This window comes from Aquila chrysaetos, chromosome 13, assembly GCF_900496995.4.
Source record: "Aquila chrysaetos chrysaetos chromosome 13, bAquChr1.4, whole genome shotgun sequence".
Classification (NCBI taxonomy): domain Eukaryota; kingdom Metazoa; phylum Chordata; class Aves; order Accipitriformes; family Accipitridae; genus Aquila; species Aquila chrysaetos.
Window position 1 is genome coordinate 34,109,634 of NC_044016.1, and position 25,542 is coordinate 34,135,175.

The 25,542-nt window shown below is 39.8% G+C and overlaps 1 protein-coding gene across 1 annotated transcript in view; it reads left to right on the forward strand.

The window, feature by feature from the left end:
- The window catches only part of WDR27 (WD repeat domain 27), an 86,194-nt gene extending 78,815 nt beyond the window's left edge, over positions 1–7,379 (forward strand). The window contains exon 24 of the mRNA XM_041128580.1: positions 7,176–7,379. Within this exon, the coding sequence (XP_040984514.1) occupies positions 7,176–7,280 (105 nt within the window). The 3' untranslated portion in view covers positions 7,281–7,379. The remainder of the gene's footprint in view (positions 1–7,175) is intronic.
- Positions 7,380–25,542: the final 18,163 nt, after the last annotated feature.

Sequence of the window (25,542 nt, forward strand, 5' to 3'; positions counted from 1 at the left end):
GAGGGAATGAAAGCCCTGCAGAGAGAAGTAAGGGAAGATAGCTGCAAGGATAAGAATTATAGTTTCTGCACTTTTAGTTAAGCCTTTTTTCTGAAAAAGATAGCGAAAGTGAGGTGCCCATGGCCTGGTTTTCAGAGTTGCCGAGAACCAGAGGTTGGTCTTGACTTAACAGTTCTGAAAATCAGTGTGTTCAATGCCTCAGAAAAAACTGCTTTTCAAAGGACATGAAGAGAAGCTGCCAGATAAAATAAATCTCTCTTGCTCCCTTCACACACTACACAACTGTCTTCCAGGAGCCAATAATACAATATTGAAAGGGATAAGCAAGTGAGCATCTACTTTTCATGCTCCATGAAGGGGCACGTAGAATAATATTTTCTAAAGTGTACTTTGTACTTTGAATACAGTCTCCTCCTCTGTCCTGAGAAGCTGAAGTGAGGAAGCTTTGCCAAACAGGAAGAACTAAAGGACTAATCATTAGGAGTATGTTCAGCTATGTTTCTTATATAGAGGTAGGAATTAGAATTTAATTATCTTTACATAGCCCTCTAGGAAGCTGTCCTTAAGGTGTCTAATTTATTTTTCTTGCCATCTTGAAAAGTGTCGCTATTGTGCATTTCACTTACTCAACAAATAATATTCATAGAATGCAGTTGAACATCTGCTGATACTAGAAACCATTCTGGGGAAGGTTTCAGTTCTAAAATTCCTGGGCTTTCATGTAGAACAGGTATAAAGCTTCTTCCCCCACTTCGATTAAAATTCAAGCATTTGCATTCCAAGAAGATTCTCCCTTCTTACACGGTCTTTAAGAAATTTAGGGCCATATTGATTGGCAATTATGATATAAATGTATAGAGGTTGTATAACAAAGCAGAGTTCAGCCATTAAAAATACAATTAGATGAAATACAAGGAAAATGAAGTATGGAATAAACTGCATTCTAAATGAGCTTTTGGAAAAGGGAAAGCTAAGTCTTAGCTAACAGATTAAATATGAAAAGAAAAACAGACACAACTTCTGTCTCAAATTAAAATAGCAACATAAAATGATTCCAGCTGTCCGATGGAGTATGATATGGCCACACCAAACAATTTGGCCCAGCTCCTGGCTGTATCTGAACTGTGTACAGCATAGTGTGGGGAAGGCGGGAAGCAGAAATTCTTTAAAGCTGCCTTTTGTGCCTCTTTTCTTCCAGTTCACAGCATAAAGTACAGCAGGCTCAGAAGGGCTCGATTCTGCACTCCCTAACAAGTTTTCCCTGTGAGCTGATTTGGCAGCTGGGGGGGGGTGGACTTCTGCTTTGCCTTCTTCCTTTCAGGCCTGCAGTGTGTGCTGGAGCAGGCAGGGAGGAGTGGATGCTGATAAGGGGATCCTGTGACCCTTTTCCTTATCACCTAGAAATACTCAGCAGCTGGATTCACCGTTGTTCCCAACCACTGTGTTTCTGAAGAGTGGTATTTGAGATGTTTAACAATTATGGTAATTCACGCACTAAAATGCTGGCACTGTAATCTGAAGGGACTGGTTCATCTGTCTTTTTTCATAATTCAGTCACAATGTATCTACTTTGTCCGGAATATCATAGTAGCTGAGACACCCTGTGACGTGTTTTTTTTACAGAACTGTAGCTGTATTCTATCCAGCTAGTTGCTTACTCATTTAAGAACCTTTCTTGAAAGAAATAGATCATTTTCCTACTGACATACCATACCATACTACAAACCCACATCTGGGACTTATTCCAACATTTATGACCTTCATTTCAGCTCCTCTGCTAAGAACATCTGGAGAGAGTCACACTGACTCTGCCACTGCCTCTTTTGTCTCTGACTGGGTAGTGAGTGACCTATACTGTGCACTGAAGAGACAAGTTAGGTCTGGAGAAAGACAAATGACAAAGCTGCAGATTATCTTTTAAAATGTCACCTCCGTATGTGTGACATTCTTTAACCTGAAGTGAACCGCTTTTTAACACAGATAAGGACTGTGAAGAAGGATCAGCAGAGGGTGATGGCAGTAGCATGAAATTCTAGCCCAACTGATATCAGTGGCTTTAGTAATTTTACTTCTGTTTTCCCAGAGAAACAAAACAGAATGCTGGTTCATTGCCTGCTGTTACTGGAAGCAGGGAGACAGTGGAAGAAAAAATTATGAGGGAATTACTTAGGAAAAAATTTAGGATTCTTTCTAAGGCAGATTGACGTTAGATAATGTTTTAGTTAACTTTATTAAGGCCTTAGGAAACTGTCCATCATTTATCTTCTTATAAGGTTCTAATTTTTTCCTGTTGTATAACATAATAAAATAGGAAATGTTTCTGCTTAGTTGACACCTGCCATGCAATAACTGAAGATGTGAACTTAAAGTAAAAAATGTGTTGTAAAAGAAACTGGGGCTCAATTCTTCAAGACCGTCCCCTTATAGCTGATTAGTGTTCTCTTGCAATTTCCTGGATTTCCTACTCCTTGTTTATTAATTGCCCTCTGTCATATTACATAGTATTTAATTAACAGAGAAAAACACTAACTATAGTCTGTGTTTTAAAAAGTGTAGGATGTAAAGCTGGATATTTTATATCCTTATGTCTTTATCCTTACACTGTTGATGTAAAGGTAGGAAAACCAGATCCTGCGTAAATTACTCTGACTGTGACAGAAAAATGTGTGTATGAGGTGAAAGCCAATACATGGAGAATGCTGAGGAGGTGGTCTGGCATGCCATTTACTCTGCTACACTGCCACTTTCCTGTATAAAATCTCACAAAGACCGTGCATGACTCTCTCAAGAGAGAAGGTGCAATTCTAACTCATATTTACTCACACACAAAATGGGGTTGAAGCTAATGTAAATCAAAACAGAATAACAGTGTGTTGGGTACCCGAAGTCTTCCTCTGTTTTCCGACACTGACTTGAGGTCTTCAGACTCAGGGAAGAATCTGGCTCTTCACTTTTAATTTATGTTAATACTAGCTTGCTGTATGACATCTGGTTTTATTTACATTGTTTCCTCCTCCAGTTATGTGTAGTTATTTACATGAATGGTGTCACTGAGATCAGTGGAATTACTGTTGTAAGCAACAGTCTTCTCTTACCCACTGAGCTGGTAGTGTGCTTTTCACTTCTTGGTTATATACCTTTGGAAGGGAGCTACCTTCCACATGTTTCAGATGATCTCTCAAAGACATCAGAAAATATTTTCTCCAGATGTTCAACCTGAAACCTATAGTCATATAACATCTTAGTAACTCTACGTGTGTCATAGGTTTGAACTGTTTTCTAATTTCAGTAGTTCTGTGTTGAGAGTGACCAGGCAGAATAGCAAAACTCATACATGAACGCTTTGTGCAATGTTTGCAGTTTAAAAGACCTTGGAAGTGATGACAAGCCTTTTACCACTGGTTATGATGTGTGCATTATTTTAATAGATTTGCATAGAAGAGTATTTTTTATATGTTTTTAATTAAAAATTAACTTAAGTTCCTGGAAAAATTATGGATAAGGTCATACTGGGTACTATCCAACGGCATTTAAAGAACAATGCAATCATCAGGCACAGGTTCACAAAGGGAAAGTCCTGTTTAACTAATTTGATGTCCTTCTATGATAAGGCCATCCACCTAGCAGATGAAGGGAAGGTGGTGGATGTAGTTTTTTTGGACTTTAGTAAGGCTTTTAATACTGTCCCTCACAGCATCCTTCTGGACAAGTTGTCCAGCTGTGGGATGAGCGCATTCACAGTATGTTGGGTGAAGAACTGGCTGAATGGCAGGGCTCAAAGGGCTGTAGTGAATGGGGCTGCATCTGGCTGGTGACTGGTCACCAGCAGTGTTCCTCAGGGCTCGATTCTAGGACCAGTTCTGTTCAATATATTTATCAATGATCTGGATGCAGGAGTTGAATGCACCATTAGCAAGTTTGCTGATGATACCAAACTGGGAGATGCTGTTGACTCTCTTGAGGGACAAGATGCCTTGCAGGGGGGATTTAGACAGATTGGAACATTGGGCTATGACTAATGGGATGAAATTTAACAAGTCCAAGTGCTGGATTCTCCACCTGGGGTGGAGTAACACCAGGCAAAACTATAATTTGGGTAAGGAGTGGCTGGAGAGCAGCACTGCAGAAAGGGGTCTGGGGGTGCTGGTCGACAGCAGGCTCAATACGAGTCAGCGGTGTGCTGGGGCAGCCAAGAGGGCAAACCCCATACTGGGGTGCATCAAACACAGCATGCCCAGCTGGTCAGAGGTGATCATCCCGCTGTATTCAGCATGGTGCGGCCTCACCTTGAGTACTGCATGCAGTTCTGGGCCTCACAATTAAGAAGGTTGTGAAGGTCTTTGAATGTGTCCGGAGAAGGGTAACAAAGCTGGTGAAAGGGCTAGAAGGAGTGTCATGTGAGGAGCGGCTGAGGACTTTCGGTTTGTCTAGTTTGGAGAAAAGAGGCTGAGGGGCAACCTCATTGCTCTCTACAGCTTCCCAAGGAGGGGACATGGAGAGGGAGGTGCTGAGCTCTTCTCCCTGGGATCCAGGGACAGGACATGTGGGAATAGAAAAGCTGCATCCATCAGGGGAGGTTTGCACTTCACATGAGGAAACATTTCTTTACAGAGAGAGTGGTCAAACACTGGAACAGACTTACTGGAGAGATGGTCAATGCCCCATACCTGTCAGTATTTAAGAGGCATTTGGACAATGCCCCTAATACCATGCTTGAACTTTTGGTCAGCCCTGAAGTGGTCAGGCAGTTGGACTAGATGATCGTTGTAGGTCCCTTCCAGCTGAATTCTATTCTATTCTATTCTATTCTATCTCCTCCTCTCCCTAGCAGTACATGCTGAGGAAACCTCTGATGACATTTCTTCCCAGCCCTGCACTAGCTGAAGGGACTGAATGGGTAATCATGTCCCAGCCTAGGCATTAGCTCTGTCACTTTGTGGGAAGGAGGCACGTGCCTTCTGATGGGTGAGAGCTGTGGATTGTCTTGCGATAATTTGACCATCTGAACAAATTTGCAATTAGCTGGGTTTCCACAAGATGGCAAAACCCCACATCTCTGGCACTAACGAGGCTCAAAGATCAAGCCCTCAGTCTGAAGGAGGGAGTGCTCCCAAACTAAATGTTGCAGATCTTTTTGAGGTGAGCAATACCTGTTCATTTCCCCATGGATTTATTTTTTTCTCCTTGTACTCATTTTTAGAAATTCCTGAGCTGTTTTCCTTAGAATAACATGCCAAAACAAAAGAGCCTGAGCACAACAGTACTGCATCAGAGTGAAGGTCCGTTTGGCCCAATACTCTGTCTCCAAAGTGGCCAACCGTAAATGTCTAAGGGACAGTGTATGAGCCATGCAAGTCAACTTCTGTCAGGGTCCTGGTGGTGCTCATAGGCCTCATGGCTGGACCGGCCTCCCCTGGGACCCACACTGCCTCCTGCCAGGGGCCCAGGGGACATGTCTCTGCTCAGCCTGGGGCCTTCAGTCCCTGCCTGAGCCATGTCGTAGGTGTGCCTGTCCTGCCCTTGTCTCCTGGATGGGCCTGGGACCTGCACTGCAGAGAGCTGCTCTCCTGGAGGGAGCCCTCAGACCTAGGTCAGAGCTTGTCATGCAGAACTCTAGGCATAACACAGCATAGCTATTCTATTCTATTCTATTCTATTCTATTCTATTCTATTCTATTCTATTCTATTGCCACTGCTCACCATGAGTCAAATAACGCCGAGACTGTTATTTGCCTGAAATGCCAGGGGTTTTTCAGCCCCACAAACACTTTCAAGGACACATGTCACAAAGATTACAAGTGGAAACAGGATTTTATTTTAATTTTAGTTTATTTTATCTTTCTGAATCTGTTTCAGAGCCAATGCTCACAAGCATTAACACAATGTGCATGTGTAGCCACGAGCAGTCTGACACATTCTTCAGTTTAGCTTGAAAAAACAACCCTTCTAATCTGGCAAAGGCAAGTCACAGAGCTAGAGAAAGTAGCAGCAGGAATGCAGGCCAGGCAGGCCCTGTTTCCTGAAGAGTGAGAACTTGAAGAATGAGGATCAGGACCAACCACACACAAAAGAAGAAGAGGTGTGCAGTACCGTGGAGTATTTTCAAAAGTGTAACACATATCAATGACAAGCATACTTTTTGCCTTCAAAAACTCACTCTGCTGTGCTTCTTAGCCAGTGATGCATGAAAAGCGCTCTCACGCCTGCCCTGTGCTTGTATTGCATGCAGGGAGTGCTGAAAAGTGACAGCTCCTGCTGGTGCAGCAAGCCTGGAGCCCTTCCAAGCACAGGCTGTTTTGCACAAGCAAGAACACCTGGGCAGGTGGAACCAAGGGAAGAGCAGAGCTCGCTCCTGCTCCAAACTTGCAATGGGAAAGAGAGCAGGAGAGAGCCAGGGCACAAGTGGCACCTTGGAGGTGCAAGAGCAGCAGGCAGGAACCTAGCCAAAATGGCCCAGAGGAGCCCTGATAAGGGGGTGCGTTCAATGCTATGGAGGAAAAGAGGCAACCCCCGGGGGCCACCCTTGGGGGCAAATAAAGCTTCCTCCCCCCAAATGCAGGCACAAGGGCCACCTTTGTGGAGAATGAGCAGCTGGCACCTACCCGAAATGGCCCAAAGGAGCCCTGGCAAGGGGCCGTGCTCAGTGCTGCAGAGGAAGGCAGAAAAACCCCCAGGGACACTTGCCAGCCTGCCCTGGTGGAAAAAAAACCTTTTTTCCCCGCAGCTGCAGGGCATGAGAGGCCATCTTCATGGTGCATGAGCAGCAGGCAGTAGCCTAGCCAAAATGGACTGGAGGAGCCCTGACAAGTGGTCATGCTCAATGCTGTAGAGCAAGGCAAAAAAACCCCAGGGGACCAGTGCCAATTGGCCTCGGGAAAATTCCTTCCTGACCCCGGAGCTGGCAATTGGCTATTCCCTGAGCATGTGAGCAAGACCTGCCTCCTCGTCCCACAGGCTGGTCATGCCTCCCAGAAGATACCCAACCCCTATTCTCCCTCAACCTGGAGCCATCTCACGGGCTTCTGAGAGGGGCCTAATGCCCCCAGCTTGATTGACGTTGGGAGCAAGAATCCTTCCTGTGCCTGGCAGGACACCAGTGGGTGCTCCAAAGCACTGGGACCTCTGGCAACATCTCTGCATCCCATATCTTACGGTCACTGCTGCTGGCTCCACAGGGGATGAGGACGGCAAGCTCTGCAGTGCTCTTCAAGAAGGCATTCCCTTGGTCTTGCCACTGCTCTCCAGCTGAAAATGATTTCCATCCATCAGATGAGCTTTGAAGGTGGCTCCCCGGGAGCTTGCCTTGCAGTGGAGAACCTCCAGCAGCCTCATCCACACTCCAGTCTTCCTCCCTCAGCCCCCTCCCAGGTAATTCCACCGGTTCCTCAACAACTTCTCAGATGTCTTTGGGCTGCCCTGGGCCAGCTCTGTGTTGAAGGTGAAGCCAGCTAGGCTGGCAGTGGGACACGGGACGATGCCCCCTTTTATCCTTTAAAAATCACTGATTAAGTATTTCGTCAATGTTTCATTTATTTCAGAGGTTAGTGCAATTATATTTTGGAGACAAGTCCTCAGCAAGTTGTTTGGAAAACAACATCATAATCATGGGACATTAACACTAAAAGGAATGTTTCCAGATAATGCTTCAGTAAAGAGAAATAGAAGGAAAGAGATATGTTAGGTGTTATTGTCAGGAAATGTTGATGAATTGATTGATTCATTGATTCATTCATTCATTCCAGAAGAACTAAGAAAGATTGACAGACTCAAAGAGAAAAAAATTGCTTTATATTAAAAGAAATGTTATCACTTGAAAAACTGCTACCATTTAGAAAACCTGATTGTCAAAGATTTGTGTGTGAATATTCTAAATAATTTAGAAAAAATATTTAGCCTAAAGCAATGGAAATAAATATCAGAGCATGTTCTCATATTTCATTCCTGAGATTAAAATGTGTAGAGTGTAGAACACAGAAAAGGCCCTGTCAGCATAAAACAAATCCTTTAGCAATTTTTTGTTTCTCCACCTAGATCAATGCTTTGATCCAGTTCACTTTGCAGCCAAGTCTTTATGATGGCATGAGACATGGGGATAAGAGCAAACATTTAAGGTGAGGGAAGGAAGATGGCGATAGTTATATTGGATATTGGCACTACTGATATGTCTGGGGAACTACAGCCTCAAGTAATTAGTCAAGTTCTGAAATATACACCATTCAAATTATTTGTTTAAAATTAGTATGAATCTTTCACCTACAAGTAGCTGGGACAGATAATAAAAGAAGATAGTAAATATTTTGAATAAGAACAGATCCAACAGACATTTCACAATTCTAACTAGGCAGTAAGTATTACTAGAGTCTGGGGTAAAAAATGAACTGGTTTCACTAATAGTCTATTTTAAAAAAGTGATACAGATGGTAAGGAAAAAAACGGCCCAATTTTATGAACTGATGGGCTTAGAGCCAGCTGCTACTGATCTAGATAGAACAAGATCTTGGGGTTCAATAGTTGAATGTAAGCATCAGTTTAATGTTCAGTAGCAGTGAGTAAACCAAAAAATGTTAGGAATTATTAAGAATTAAATGGAAAGCAGAACAGAGACATCTTCATGTCATTGTATAAATACATGATTGTGTGCAAAGCCTGATTTGTCAATCTCAGAAAACTTTTAATAGAATTGGTAAAGATTCAGAAAAGACTCACCAAGTTGATCAAAGACATGGAATAGCTTCGACAGAGGAAAAGACTAACTAAAGATTCTTCAGCCCAGAAAAGAAGCAACTCTGAGGTGTCACATGAGATGTCTAAAAATATCATGAATAAATTTTGCAGCCTGCAGAAGATGAATAAGGAATGGTTGTTCATCTTCCAATACAGAATTAATGGAAGTCACATGAAGATCACAAAATGATAGAGTTTTTGATTCTCGGAGAAGTAAGGACGAGGGTTAGCAGAACTGCTACCTTAGACTTCCGGAGGGCAGACTTTGACCTGTTTAGGAGCCTCGTTGACAGAGTCCCTTGGGAGGCAGTCCTGAAGGGCAAAGGAGTGAGTCCAGGAAGGCTGGACATCCTTCAGGAAGGAAATCTTAAAGGTACAGGAGCAGGCCGTCCCCACGTGCCGAAAGACGAGCCGGTGGGGAAAAAGATGGGCCTGACTGAACAGAAAGCTTTGGCTGGGACTCAGGGAAAAAAAAGAGAGTTTATGACCTTTGGAAGAAGGAGCAGGCAACTCAGGAGGACTAAAGGATATTGTGAGATTATGCAGGGAGAAAATTGGAAAGGCCAAAGCCCAGCTAGAATTTAATCTGGCTACTGCTGTAAAAGACAATAAAAAATGTGTCTATAAATACATTAGCAGCAAAAGGAGGGCTAAGGAGAATCTCCATCCTTTATTGGGTGTGGGGGGAAACATAGTGACAAAGGCTGAGGTACTTAACGCCTTCTTTGCCTCAGTCTTTAATAGTAAGACCAGTTGTTCTTGGGGTACCCAGCTCCCTGAGCTAGAAGACAGGGAAGGGGAGCAGAATGAAGTCCCCATAATCCAAGGGGAAATGGTTAGCAATGTGCTACACCACTTAGACACTCACAAGTCTATGGGGCCGGATGGGATCCACCCAAGGGTACTGAGGGAGCTGGCAGAAGAGCTCACCAAGTCACTTTCAATCATTTATCAGCAGTCCTGGCTACTTGGGGAGGTCCCAGTTGACTGGAGGTTAGCAAATGTGACACCCATCTACAAGAAGGGCTGGAAGGAGGATCTGGGGAACTACAGGCCTGTCAGTCTGACCTTCGTGCCGGGGAAGGTTATGGAGCAGATCATCCTGAGTGCCATCACACAGCACGTACTGGACAACCAGGGGATCAGGCCCAGTCAGCATGGGTTTATGAAAGGCAGGTCCTGCTTTACTAACCTGATGTCCTTCTATGACAAGGTGACCCACTTAGTGGATGAGGGAAAGGCTGTGGATATTGTCCACCAAGACTTTAGTAAAGCCTTTGACACCATTTCCCACAGCATTCTCCTGGAGAAACTGGGTCCTCATGGCTTGGATGGGTGTACTCTTTGCTGGGTAAAAAACTGGCTGGATGGCTGGGCCCAAAGAGTTGTGGTGAATGGAGTTAAATCCAGTTGGCAGCCGGTCACAAGTGGTGTTCCCCAGGGCTCAGTATTGGGGCCAGTTCTGTTTAATATCTTTATCAGTGATCTGGACGAGGGGATCGAGTGCACCCTCAGTAAGTTTGCAAATGGCACCACGTTGGGCAGGAGTGTTGATCTGCTTGAGGGTAGGAAGGCTCTGCAGAGGGATCTAGACAGGCTGGATCAATGGGACAAGGCCAACTGTATGAGGTTCAACAAGGCCAAGTGCCGGGTCCTCCACTTAAGGTCACAACAACCCCATGCAGCGCTACAGGCTTGGGGAAGAGGGGCTGGAAAGCTGCCCGGCAGAGAAAGACCTGGGGATGCTGGTTGACAGCCAGCTGAGTATGAGCCAGCAGTGTGCCCAGGTGGCCAAGAAGGCCAACGGCATCCTGGCTTGTATCAGAAATAGTGTGGCCAGCAGGAGCAGGGAAGTGATCATCCCCCTGTATTCAGCACTGGTGAGGCTGCACCTCAAGTTTTGTGTTCTGTTTTGGGCCCCTCGCTACAAGAAGGACATTGAGGTGCTGGAGCGTGTCCAGAGAAGGGCGGCAAGGCTGATGAAGGGCCTGGAGCACAAGTCTTATGAGGAGCGGCTGAGGGAACTGGGGTTGTTTAGTCTGGGGAAAAGGAGGCTGAGGGGAGACCTTATCGCTCTCTGCAACTATCTGAAAGGGGGTTGTAGTGAGGTGGGTGCTGGTCTCTTCTGTCAAGTAACTAGTGATAGGACGAGAGGAAATGGCCTCAGGCTGCACCAGGGGAGGTTTAGGTTGGATATTAAGAAAACATTTCTTTACTGAAAGGGTTGTCAGGCATTGGAACAGGCTGCCCAGGGAAGTGGTGAAGTCACCATCCCTGGAGGTATTTAAGAGACGTATAAATGTGGTGCTTAGGAACATGGTTTAGTGCTGGACTTGGCAGTGTTAGGTTTACAGTTAGACTCAATGACCTTAAAGGTCCTTTCCAATCCTAATGATTCTATGATTCTAAGATAACCTGTCATAGGTTAAAACCAAATGAAAGAAGATGATTTTCCATACCATGTAATTAAGCTTTGGAATACAGTACCATGGGATGCTGTGAAAGCTGAAAGTGTATATTGTTTTAAGGGAAGACTAGACAGGTTCATGGTTTAGCAATCTGTTAAAGGTAAGTTAAAATACATAGAGATCCCCTTTTCTGCAAAATGTACCTGGATTTCAAGTTGTCCAAGCAGAACATTAGGGATGATATACTTAGTCTATTCTTATATTATATCTTAATATTCTTAAAAGTTCATTCTTTCCTACATTCTCATTTCCTGGACATCCACTTTGGACCACTGTCAGAGGCAGGATAGTGGGCTAGTCTGACCCAGTATAATTATTTGTGTAATCTATAAGCAGTGAAAATCTCTGTGACCTTTCTGATGTTTAGAAATTATATGAGATGTAGAAGTTCCATAAACTAACAAGACTGGATGGAGGATTTCACATATTTTCCCCAGCCCAAAGGCAGAATCACCTCTATATTTTCATTTCATAGCTTAGTTTTTATTTTACAGTTACACATTAAATAAATATTTTGCTGGTGATCTGAATAAAGTTATATTAGATCTTTGATTATGTCATAAAGAAAACAATTGAAACCTCATATATATGGTTATACCCTTGAAAAATGTGTATATCAACCAAAACATATAACTGACAATTTCATTGTTCTAGTTACTGTAATCCCTGAGCTCTTTATACAAAATTGCCAGTCCCTCTTTTTTCTGCTTTCCCATTTCTTCCTTCCTCCCTAGTCTCCCTAAGAATTAGGCTCTGCTCCACTTCTCTAAAAATGTTAACTCTTTATTGTTTTCCACAATGAATATTCTTCACCATCTATTGGAGCAAAGGTAAAGTACCCTGTTACGATGCTGGTAAGAAAAAGGGCCATTTAATTTCAAAATTTGTCTTATTTTGGGTCATAACAGTGGGTAATATGGACAGCATCTAACTAATCCTCTTAAGAGCACTGTCATCTTTGTGGTACAGTAATATTGTTAATTCTGCACCTCAGTCTTTTTTCCTTTATTTTTTTGGGTGCTCAGGTTGATTCAGATGTCATACCATTATTTATGTCACAGGAGAAATGCTGTCAGTAACAGCAATGCTAGAAAATTCAGGGAGTAAAGAACTCTATACATTACTATTTGGACCACCTTGTTTTACAACCTTGGTGTTAGGACTAGCTGTCCTACTTGTTTTAGCAAGAACTACAGACCTCTGCAATAGTATCACTATTTTAAGAGATTTTACAGTTTTTTAGGCAAAATGTGGAGAAAAAAACAACTGAAGCCCAGTACTTCTTGTGATCTTGAAGTGTGATTTGAAACTTATCTGTGCATAGAGTGCAAGTGCAAGTATCTCTGCATAGAGTGGAATTTTGAATCATTGCTCTGTTCTCATTTTTGGAAGCAGATATCTTGAAGTCTTCATTTGTCTTGTTGTGAGTGTACAGTATGTTTTAAACGTCTCAGAAACTCCCCTTTGATGAGGTTTTAGTCTGTTTTATCACATTGACACAAGAAACCTCCCTGTGGGTTTCATACAAAACTTTGGAGAAAAATCACTAGATTTCATTTTTTTTTAAAGTAGGCTGTCATCACCACAACCAGATGTTTTATACGATATATCTTAATCTACTAAACATTATATTAATTAGATATTTACATACAAAAATCTTTGGGAAAGCTTCTTATTTTTGCTTACTTAATTCTAGAACTATACACAGAGGATCCTGAGTTCATGATGCCTTTGATAAGTACTGGAAGAAGAGCAAGAAAATATTTCAATGTACTACACAAAAATGCTTTGGCCATATTCTCAAAAAAAGATCTTTAATTTCATTAACTGTTCACTGAAACCCAAGGTGCCTGCTAAGCTAGGTGCCTTCTAGGTGTCCACCCAATGATCCTAATAACTAAAAGGAGAGAGAGATTTCCATATTTTCTTATGCATGTTTATATTGCTTAGATTCCTTAAATAGCCTCATAATCTTCAGATTATTCCATTATTCTTACAGCTAATGTGGATGTGTCAAAACTTTATATTTTAGTGGTCTTTTCTGAATCCCAATAACATGTTAAAATCTATTTCTTCCTTATGATGAATTACTTAGTACAACTTTATTTAAGATAAAAATTATTTTACAAGCTGCAAGAGCCAATTTTTCTGTTGGCATGACTCCACAGACCTTACTCTCATGAAGCGTATGTCTTGTGTCTAACTGAAATGGAGGAATTATTTTTGCACCAAAAATGATTAAGGAGGAAAGGGCTATGTTTTTTATCTAGAATTTTTGGGACCAAGTGAACTCTTTGCTTATTCTTAACAAGATTGAAACTCAAGCTTCAATTTTGAAAATTACTTAACTTACTCAAGGGAAGTACAATTGCTGTGATGCAGACACTTGGAGAAACAACAAGGATAGCTAAATCCTGAAGGAATATCTGGAATTGTATCCGTATTTGAATGGGTGTATATATATATATCATCTATGTGCACCATATCCATTATAACTCGACATATGAATAATGCATTTAAAACTAATGAAAGAAGTACTTTTCTGTTAAACTGTGAAAGCTGTGAAATTCTACATTGAATTGTTAGTGCCAGAAAAACTTAAAAAAATCAGTTGGCTTTTTTACTTCTAAAGAAATTCGATCTTGATTAGACAGAACAGTTTTATTCATATGCTTAAAATATGTTATGTTCTTTGCTTTCAAATTTATCAGTTTCATAAAATGCAAATTCTTGAAACAAATGAGAAATATAATTACTTTGTTGTGCATCTTTTATTAACATAGCTCTTAAATACTGACTAGTGAAATATGAATGTTGTTTCTCACTGTTATGCTGAGATAAATTTCAGGCAAAGGCTTTTTATTAGTGTATCCAAAAAGACATAAAGTAATCATAGTTTTAAATCTCAAATTATAAATGTGTATATTCAGCAGAAATACATTTATTTTTTTCTTGCTTACAGTCAAGACAGAATCATCCACGGTCACACAGTATGTACCCAGAACTCATGACCATATATTCGACAGTATTAGGAACAGACCTTGTATCGTAATTACATGATATGAAATTTCCTGAGTTGCAGCACAAGTCTGTAAAGTATGGCATTTGCAGGCGTAAACTATGTGGATCACCTAAGAATTTAAGGAAGCTCCTTCTTCTCTGTCTTCCATCATGCAGTTCTGTTTTTGCTCACCTTTGAGTTCTGTTGGTTTCTGTTTTGGTTTTTCTTTCCTTTTAAGCATTTGAAAAAAAATTGAGAGACATTTCAGAAGATTGAAATTTGCTGGACATATTTCAGAAACTTCACGGGGAAGGTAAAAATTAGTAGGTCTACTATCAGTATGAAAATGTCCTTCACTAGTAAAAATGTTAAAAGTAAAATTATTCATACACTGATAGCATATTACAAAGGATGAGTGATGGACTTCACAGAGAGAATTGTTACTGTGTATCTACTGCAGTTCAAAAGTTTTGAAAGCCAGCCTTTCCACACCAGTTTTTTCCCCTAGTTCTATAAGGTCTGGCATACTCTAAGCAATGAAAAATTATATATAAGATGGACACTTTTATTATGGGCAAGGGATTCTGGTACAGATACTGATCATATGTAGGCAGCTTGAGTCCATTAGCTTTTACTAGCTCTGTCTCAGCAGTAGCCCTGCAAAGTCACCAGTTGGTCTTCACTGCTTTAAAATAGTTTACACTAAAATGTAACATGTGCCATTGCAGAATGAGATTATGTTTTTTACAATTAAAATTCTAGGTTTGAGATCTGATGATGAGTGTAGTATTGGAGCCTTTGTAGAACAAAATAATCAGAATTTAATTGCCCAATTTGAATTTGGACAGAACACTGGGGGTGAAAAGCCTGCAGTAGTGAAAAGCAACATCTGATTCCAATTATCAGATTTTAGCTAACTTTCCTATATTAAAGATCTTTTTTTTAATAAATGTATAATGCCAAATATAATAAATCATATAATAATAAAGAGGAAAACAGAAATCATAGAGCTATCGTTCTAAGAAAAGGCACAAGGTAAGATTACAGTTCATACAAATTTACGGAGAGTATGACATAAAGGTTACTCTTTCAAGTGTACATATTTGTGTTAGAATTTCTTAAGAGTAGTAGATATAGAACCAGCAGATGAATCTTGAGAACTTCCAAGAAATTGTACTGTAAACCAAATATCACACTACGTCTGGCAGCATTTTATTGTATCTGGAGCACATAACATTTTCTCCTGTGATTCTAACTAGAAGTTGCATTCCTTCCATTTTATTTTAAGGGCTGTTTTAATATGAAGTCTGATATAAAATTAAGAAATACCTTTTTTGGTTTTGCTTAAGAAGCAGCCCAAAGATCTAGAGGAATACATTAATAATAACAATAGATGCCTATAAATGCCTGTCATTTGTAATTTACTTACTGTCAAGTAATAATAATTTAAAAAAAAGTGCTGTTTGGGAAAAAATATCACTGTTTCATTGGGCTGTTTCAGTTAAATATCTATTAGGACTCATCTTAAGGTTAAAAACTTGCCTAATGAGGGACACCCAAGCTGTGATTTATTACAAAATCCATAAGGATTTCCAAAATTCCTTCTCTGCCTTGCAGAACACTGTATTTTTAGTGTGAAGTATGAACATGGACTACTGTTTTTTTTCCTTGTAATCTATACTTGATCTGAAAGTTTTGAATAGATTTCAGCTAGCACCTGAAATGTTGGCATCTGCTCTGAAATGAAACTTTTGAGGTTCTCCCATCAATAATGTATGTATGCAGCTATATTATGATACTTACTGAGTGAAGTGTTTTTCACTTCTAAGTGCATTCGCTTTCCAAATTTCAGATTTACTCTATATTTGAAGGTTGGAACAAATTCTGTCTACGAATGACTCAACTTCAAAATGTTTTGTTTGCACTGCAGAATATGATACACTCTCCATTGGGAAGCTGCTAGTCTGGCAGGTTTAGCTGGTTTTCCCACTGACTTACCAAGTATTATGCAAGCATTGCTATCCCATGACTTGAACAGCTCCTGTTACTTTTACTTTAGATACGGAAACACAGAGTTTTAAAACATCTTGTAAATAATAAGGTCCTTCATGAAAGTTAAGTGCATTATTTCAAGATTCCTATCAGTGATACAAAGGTCTGTATGGAATAAATGTGATTCCACTTTCTTTAAGTGTGAGTTACATGCCTTTATTATTTTTAAACAGAATATCCTTTTCTCTTTAAAAATCTTTAAATATGCAATATGTCATTTAAGACCATGGTTTGGCTTTTGAATTTGCTATGATCGGCAAAATATTTTCCTGAGGAAAAGGTGGATTACCCAACAGTAAAATGAACTTTCTTTCTGTGGGTAAATAGGTGTGGGGAGGAATAATTCAGAAACAAAATGTATTTTGAATCTCAGGCTATATCATCCAGGCACATATACACTTTATAAATCTCTCAGCCACAGAGGATAAGTACCATCCAGAGGAAAAGAAAACCTTTAAAAAAGGGAAGCAATACTGAATTAATAAAACCAGTTGTTATCCAAGTCATTCAGATGGAATGATGAGGTTGCGTATTAAGGAACTGCGGGGTGTGTTAGAATGGCAGAAATACTTTGTTCAGGTAGGTTATTTTAAAAGGCAAATCACTAGTAACCTTTAATGAGAATATGCTTATTATATAACCAATAAAAATTGATCAATGTGAGGGAGTTGTGTACAGTGAAATGAGCTGTATTATCTCCTGTTTGCATGCAAGGAGAGCTAATAGAATTCCCTGCACTAGAGCTAGCATTTCTGGCCTCTTCAAAAAGGAAATACAAACAAAAGAGACCATGATGGAGTCTGGAGGAAAAGAGGCTGTTCTTTGGTTCGCCAGGAGCAAGTTAAAGAAAACGAATGTAATGTATTAGTTTAATTACATAATCAAGACTTGTACTAGAAAAGACAGAGGCTTGTCATAGAATCATAGAATCATAGAATGGTTTGGGTTGGAAGAGACCTTGAAGATCATCTAGTTCCAACCCCCCCTGCCATGGGCAGGGACACCTTCCACTAGAGCAGGTTGCTCAAAGCCCCATCCAGCCTGGCCTTGAACACTGCCAGGGATGGGGCAGCCACAGCCTCTCTGGGCAACTTGTGCCAGTGTCCCACCACCCTCACAGGGAAGAACTTCTTCCTTACATCTCATCTAAATCTCCCCTCTTTCAGTTTAAAACCATTACCCCTTGTCCTATCACTACATGCCCTTGTAAAATGTCCCTCCCCATCTTTCCTGTAGGCCCCTTTAGGTACTGGAAGGCTGCTCTAAGGTCTGCCTGGGGCCTTCTCTTCTCCAGGCTGAACAACCCCAACTCTCTCAGCCTGTCCTCATAGGAGAGGTCCTCCAGCCCCTGATCATCTTCGTGGCCCTCGTCTGGACCCGCTCGAGCAGGTCCATGTCCTTCATATGTTGGGAGCCCCAGAGCTGAACACAGTACTCCAGGTGGGGTCTCACGAGAATGGAGTAGAGGGGGAGAATCACCTCCCTCAACCTGCTGGTCATGCTGCTTTTGATGCGGCCCAGGGGACGGTTGGCTTTCTAGGCTGCAAACACACATTGCTGGGTCATGTTCAATTTTTCATCTGCTAATACCCCTAAGTCCTTCTTCTCAGGGCTGCTCTCAATCCACTCATCGCCCAGCCTGTATTTGTGCTTGGGATTGCCCCGACCCATGTGCAGGACCTTGCACTTGGTCTTGTTGAACTTCATGAGGTTCGCACGGGCCCACCTCTCAAGCCTGTCAGGGTCCCTCTGGATGACGTCCCTTCCCTCCAGTGTGTTGACCGCACAACACAGCTTGCTGTCCTCGGCACACTTGCTGAGGGTGCGCTCAATCCGACTGTCCGTGTCACCATTTTCTTCAACCTATTGCACTACGTGGGATATTGTGAAAAAGCAAGAGATTTTTATTTATTTCATTAAATAATTTTGTAAATAAATGATATATCAGGTCTGGAATCCATTTGACTGACATCACTACAGCTGGCCAGCCTGTCACAGTGCTTACGGCTGAAGTGAAAAACAGTCATAGTTTTTAAGCTCCCACTTCTGTAAACATTTCCTGTTCCACTGAGTTATTTTCAGAGTTTTAACGTGCAGTGGTTCCAAAGAAGTGGTGCCAGTGAGTAGAGTATAAAAAGCAGTATTGAAAAGCACTTACTTTAATTTAGTAGAATATTATATATTAGATGGCGAAGTGCCTTTCAACTTAGCTATGTATACCTTTTTTCCTGACATTATTTGATTTATTAAATGTTTGCCCTTTTGTGCTTGATGGGCACAAAGTATGGCCTCACAGTTCAAAAGGAGATCAAATGAGATGGTCCATCAGAGTTATATTCAAGACCTAGAATGAAGGGCTTCCTAAGAGCTAAGCTTAAGTTACGGGTTATTAATGGACAATATTCAAACCATATCCACTATGCATCCTCTTGTTTCATTTTCATTTCCACTATGCTTCTAAGTTACAAATTTCTAGACTTTAAAAATTGGAACGATTTAAAAGTAAAAATAAATACTGCTACAGTTAAAACTAAGAGAATGTCAAAGTGAGATTTATACAGTAGATGGTAGGGACAATATTCCGTAGGAAATGGAATTTTGGAGTGTAGATAGAGAGTAGGTCATATGGCAATATTCATGACAGGGATGCTCACAAGACAACAGTGGCACTTTATTAATAGCAATTTTGGAGTCTGGAAATCTAAGTAGATTGCAAGAACATGCAACCCATATTAATGTATCAGAGGTTTTTGTACTTTTCCAGGATTTCATACATAAGCGTGTAAGGCATCTGCTACAGATGTTGGCTTATAGACTGAATAGCAGGGTATAAAAACACTGAAGTGATTTAGGCTTCTGAGAGCTTGCAGATCCTTTTTGAAGATGGGATTAGAACCTACTCTTAAGTCAGTTATTTAGTTATCATTTGTTCATTTGTCAGATCTTTTATTTGGTGTTTGAGCTTTTAGTCCTTTAGCTCAACTCTTAGAGGCTCGTACTGTTTTTGTTGAATGGCCTGAGTTGCATTCCTCAAGCAAACCCACAATGGGTGGTCATAATACGTTGGCAGTCTGGGAGAGTCCATCAATAACAAATAGCTCCTAAATAGCATGTATCATGGGTGGTCCAAGAGTTTCCTGGGAGGGACAGTTTCAGGAAGACCCTGTGGCTAGAATGGGAGCAATGCTCTCTGTTTATAGATGTATTCTCCATTTAATTCTTCTAAGCATGGCTAACCTTGTGACAGCCACTCCACTGGGAAGGAGAGAGACTTTATGGAAAAAGAAGATTCTGCATACATAATAACTCCATATGAAATGGTCTCATAGGTCACAGTCTCCTGTGAGAGAGGAGACACACTGGTTAACTTGCGTTTTATTTTTCAGTGAAGAAAATTAGACTTTACAACTCTAAATTTATAACTATTGAGGCAGGTATAGTTACTGGATTGTGGTAAGGTAGTGAAAGATGAGAATATCTGATTACACATCTTGTAATATCTTAAAAAAATAGATAAACTCTTTACATTAATTAGTATAGTTGCATTCTTCTGAAAGAATACAGTTTTGCTTCCTAATACTGTATACAGTTGCACCCTTGTGCTGCTCTTTTGCCAAACCACAGAATTTTTCCAGACCTTGAAGTTGAAGGGAATTTGTGTGCCAAACTGCTGTAGGGAAACATTGATTTGAATTATATTTGCTTAGTATGGGAATGAATCATTTCGATTACCTTGTTATTAGAGCAGAGTTTCTTCTTGTTGACTGTTTCTTAAGAATGGCACTACCTCCAATAGTACAGCTCCTTTGGTTTAAAATATCAGTGGTGCTATTGCTAATGGTTTCAATGCCTTCCATGTATTCCCCATATGTCAGTGCATTTATCCATTCTTAGTGGTTTATATTAACATATTTATGTCAGAGATGGTAAACTGTGAAATTTAGCCACGACAAATCAGCAAAGTAGTCATTTTTTTTCCTTTCCAGTAGTCTGGGTAATATATGTTGATTCTCCATTAAATGTAGTCTTATGTCTTTCTTTTTATAAAATGCCAATCCTGCAATAGCAAAAACAATTATGTTAAGTGAAACAAAATGAAGAAAAAACAGAAAAAGCATGTTGCTATAAACAGCTATTAAGGTTGAATCATACTAGAGTTTTGTGAATGTTTTCATTTTAGCATGTCAGTTGTTTATTAATTTCTGACATTTTTTGCTCTTTGGACAAATTATTAACACATGTTTTTCTTCTCAGCTCTCAAGAAAAAAATGTTTCGATATTTTTAAAGTAAAAAGTGAGCAAAAAGACTTATTTGCACTTTTTGTGTGCTTGTTCTTGTCTGTCTTGAAAAATGTGAATACTTCAGCAGCATGAAACAGATGCTAAAATCATAGCAAGGATCTAATATTTTCATGAAGTATCTTTCATTGGTTTATGAGAAGAGACAGTTGCAGTTTTCTACTGCATCGTGCTACATAAGTACAACAAACCTGACATGAGTCTTTATGCTGCTTAGTTTTGTGGGAAAAAAAGGATCACAAAGATAGAAACAATAAACTGCACTGCATTAGTATTATTTAATTCTGGCACACAAAGTGGCCTTAAGGTCAGTTAGGAATGAGCTATTGGTAATTTTATGGTTAGTTATGCAAACATATAAGCCAGTCTATTAAGTTACTGAAATCTGGCCTCTATTCTTATCCCCCTGCTTCTCTGATAATATGAGAATAGAAACAGGCTAGTGCCATCTTTCTTTTAGCTGTAATTAGGGTTCTTTTCTTTTGTCATTTGCTGTTTAGAAATTCATAGTTAATTAGGCTACAAAAATGAAAGGTTGTTCCAAGATCAACATTGAATCATTGATTTTGCAAGTGCAAATTTGACAATATTTTTTAATTTACTGCAAGTTTGCCTGATGAAGAATTAAAAAAAATTGTCTCTTGGTTTCTTTTGTTTCTGAAATTCCTAATGTGAATCTGAAACCAAGTATTGCCTCACAACAGATTGATTTCAAAGTTGATTTCTTGGATGGTATGGTCACTCCTCTATATTAGTGGTTATGAAAGAATAAACTATCCCTTTTTCATTTTTGAATTCACGTTGCTGTTGTTTGGTGCATGAATAAGTACATACTTTCTCTATGTACACATGCTCGTAGAGATCACTGGAAAACCTAGAATTTACTGTCTTATTTTGAAGAAAGCTTCAGGTCTAACTAATATTGACAAACTACAGATGGTCAGGCGTGTTCAGAGTTCTTACGTGGCGTTTGAATGTTTCTGTTCAGCAAGAATACGTGTCTCTGAAGATGGTGAAGGAGGGGTGGGAATGCACTCCTGTAAACTAACATGCTTTGTACAAGGCATATTACTAGTATGGAGGAAACAAAGCTGTTATATAGCTTATTAATGGTCCAGTTCCATCCCAGATCCCGAAAGTGTTGGCCTGATCTACGGTGAAATCAGCCTCCCAGATTTAAGCACATTAAGAAAGTTGTTGTTTACCATGTGTACTTGTGTACCTTTAACCATTTGTGGCTGGCATTACAGCCTGCTTATAATTGTGCTGCTATAAATATTGTCACTTGTCATTGAAGACATTTATTCCTTCATGCTATTTAAGAAATGCATGTATTTTTAAAAAGTTAGTTAATTCTTCGGGCAAAATGAAAACCTTTTTTTTTCTGATGGATAACGGCAAAGAAATCATCATGGGATTGCAGAAAATGAAAGCAAATTAATGATCTGTTTGTGCTTTTACATGTATTTGAACATTTCTAAATGGGAAGTTAATTTAGGCAGCAACCTTTTCCTGTCAGTACAGCTGAGAAAATATTTTTACACAGCTAGATCCCATATATGATCTGATACCATGCTGAGGTGGACAGGCCTGGGATAATTAAATCTCGCAGAACTGTTGGCAGCACTTTTTGATTTCCATGCGTTCTTCTCCAAGCTGCTCCATCGTCATTTCAAATGGTCTCTGACTGGTTGGTGGCTCTGCTGGACAATGCAGAACCTTGGCTTGAACACTACTTTGTTTTGGAAATTCAGCATTGATGATATGCCATTTTTGGCTTACTTTTGTAAGTCATTGCAAATGCTGTCAAATACAGTTCGAAAAGAAACTATGTATTGGCTTAGTTACCAATACAGCTCCTGATCATAACCGTCCCTACTGAAAATCAGTTTAATATTAATCTTGCCTGTGATACTGAGGTGCAACATTCTAAGTGTTTCAAGCACTGTTCACAAAATCTTTTACCAGTTCACTAGTGGATTTTTAAAAGATATCATGCTAACAATTTATACAGAAAGTGAAGTATCTGCAGAATGGCTTATGTGTCTCTATCTCATATTAATGGACCATAGATGCTGAGGATGAATAATGAATGGTAGCCTGGTGTTATCAAAAGTTTGTACTTTTGTTCCTTGCCTTATGTCAAGTGACAGAACAAGATCAATCGTAAAAATATTTGCAACAAAACTGAACTGTTACATCCATCTTTGCTGGTTTGTTTTTAATGACTTTCTATGTAAAAATTATAATAATGGAAAACTGCTGAGTTGCTGTGTTCTCACGAAATTGTTCTAAGTCAAGAGTTGCATACTTGTCAAAAGCTTTGACAGGGCAGTGAGATTGCCAGAAATATACTCACCATCTAGGCTTCTGCACAGCATTTGATCTGCAAAGAGACTGTGCCCTTTGGAAACTGCATGGGTGCTGAGTCAGCAGTGGAGCTGGGGAGAAGTGGGAAGGAAGTAGGTCGATGAGAGTGAATTAAATGTAGGTAAGGAAGGAGTAGCAAGGGAAAGAAAACAAAGGGAGCCACAAGAAAAAAGTGGACAGAATTACCAATTTTGACTGAATTGCAGACATTTATTAAGGATGTATTTCTTTGGGACCAGTGCTAGGGACTTTTCTAAACCTTCAACAGATGAGCCAGAGAGTTTGCAACAAGGTAAGAACGTATATATCTTTAAAGAAATTACTTCATGAGTGTCCATTGTGTGTCTGCTTGATTCAGAAAGTTTCTTGCCACAGCATGTCGTTAAAGAAAATTCAGAGATTGCTTACCCTGCCTTGTTATAGATTGTCTTTGTGCTGTAGAGGGATTCTATGGTCAACATGTGGGCAACTGTGAGTATTGGTATTTCACATCAGACCCGCATTCGGTATGCCCAAAGCTAAAAATTCCAAGTTCCAAAGAAACTGAATCTGTGTTTGACGTTAGCAATTTGTGTTGAATGCTCATTTTAGGCTATTTTTGGAGACATGCAAGGCATATTATTATAGCTGATGTAATATGGTCTTTTTTTTTTTAACTGAAAGGTTATATAAAGAATAATAATATAGCTATAGATCAAATGTTTTGAAACTAGTAAATTTTTTCAATTTAAGGAATTGTAATATTAAAGAATAATAGCTGTCTGTCTCTTTGCATTTTTAAATCACAGTATTTTTTTTCCACTTGCCTGTGAGTCCTCATTATGCTGCTCTGAGTAAACATATAAGAATTTCTCCAGACCTGTCTGTCTGTAAGTCTGTTTGGAGTCTTTGGTCGTTCTGTGAAAGAACTTTATCCAACACTGACATTTTCTATTAATAACCTGCAAGAATTAATACTCTGAAATACTAACAGTATACCTTACATACATGTTTTCTCTTACTTTATGCTACCATAACAGTAAACCTCAAAGTTTATTGCAGTTATGTTTATAATCTTTTCAGGAGTAATTATCTTTGGCATTCAAACATAATCTTTTTGATTTTCCCATTTTAGCTAGTTTTGAATCAATTTAGTTTTGAATCAATTAGATTAATTTCTATCTGTGAATGTCAAAATAGATCAGTTTAGCACTAATAAACACTTTGCAGCAGTCTACAATAGCTGTTTTGTCCTTTTAAATAGAAGGGCAGGCTAATGAATTATTCATTGCAAAGATGCCTGACGCAGATGAGTTGTGCTCCTGTGTAAGCAAGATGCTCAAAGCTTGATGCAGAAACAAACTTTGCACATTTGGTAGTGAAAACAACTATCTTGGGTCTGATGTGGTGAAAAAAAGAAGGGAAGGTGGTGGCATAGTCAAAGTGATGGACTTCTGATTTTTGTTTTGAATCAAGGGGTGACAACAGTGAAGGAAAGGAAGGATGAAAGCAATTAGCAAGCCAAGGAAAAAGGACATTGTTGCAATGAGACCTAGACTTAGATAAATGTTTTAGCTGTTTAAGTGAATGTGGAAGACCATATCCTCAATATCTTAAGCAGAAAGAATTTGTAGGACTAACACATAACCTCGAGGTGATGATGTAGAAGGAAACTGAAGTTGCAGATAATCTCCAATTTGTCCCAGTGACAAGTGGCTGTCTACAATGATGCAGAAGGCTTGAGCAAAAATTGCAGTGAAAGGGAAAGGAGGATCCTTATTTTAATCTTGTTGGACTTGAAATAATGGTGAATCATTAGACAGGTGTGGAGATGGGTCTGGAATAGAGGTTTAACTGTGAGTCATGCTTAGAGAAACAGTAGTTTGACATTATCTGAAGTTAAGATGTAAAGAGATGGAGGGGAAAGAGAAAAGTAAGGGCAGACTTCTGTGAGATGTTGTAGGGAATTGACTGGGAAATGAGAATGCTCTTCTGAAGGACCTATTTATGAAGCAGAAAGATAATCAAGACAGACAAGAATCAAGGAAGACAAGAGAGATCTAGACTCCAGGAAGAGCATTGTAAGCTGTACTGAAGGCAGCTTGATGGAAGCAAATAAGGATGGCACATTTATTGTCAGTTATGGCTAGGAACAGATCATTAGAAGGATTGTCAGGAATCATTTCAATGCAATTCAAGGGGAAAAGGTACATCAGAGAAGAGGACTGGAAAAAACCCCACCAAACCTGACTGCAAACAGCACATTGTTTGTTACTAAGTCAATAAGAGATGATCTGTAACTGGAGAGACAAGTGTGGACAACGGCAGGCCTTTTAAGGACACAGAAACTAAGGAATGTTTACATTGGAAGGAGGAAGAGCCAGATGACATTGATATGTTAATAAGTAATGGAGAGAATAAAGGAAATAAGTTCATGTGTGAGACTGGGCCTCTGAGGCAGGGGAAGGAGAACAGAAGAGAAATTTCTCAACTGACAAGGGAGCAAGCATTGCAGTAGGGGAAAAGAAAAGGAAGACAAAAGTTGGCAAATACTGGGGAGGAATAAAGATGGTTAGGAAAGAAGCAATGGGATTACAGACATGAAATTTCATGCTAGAAAGGTAGCATTATTTAGCCAAAGTAGTAACC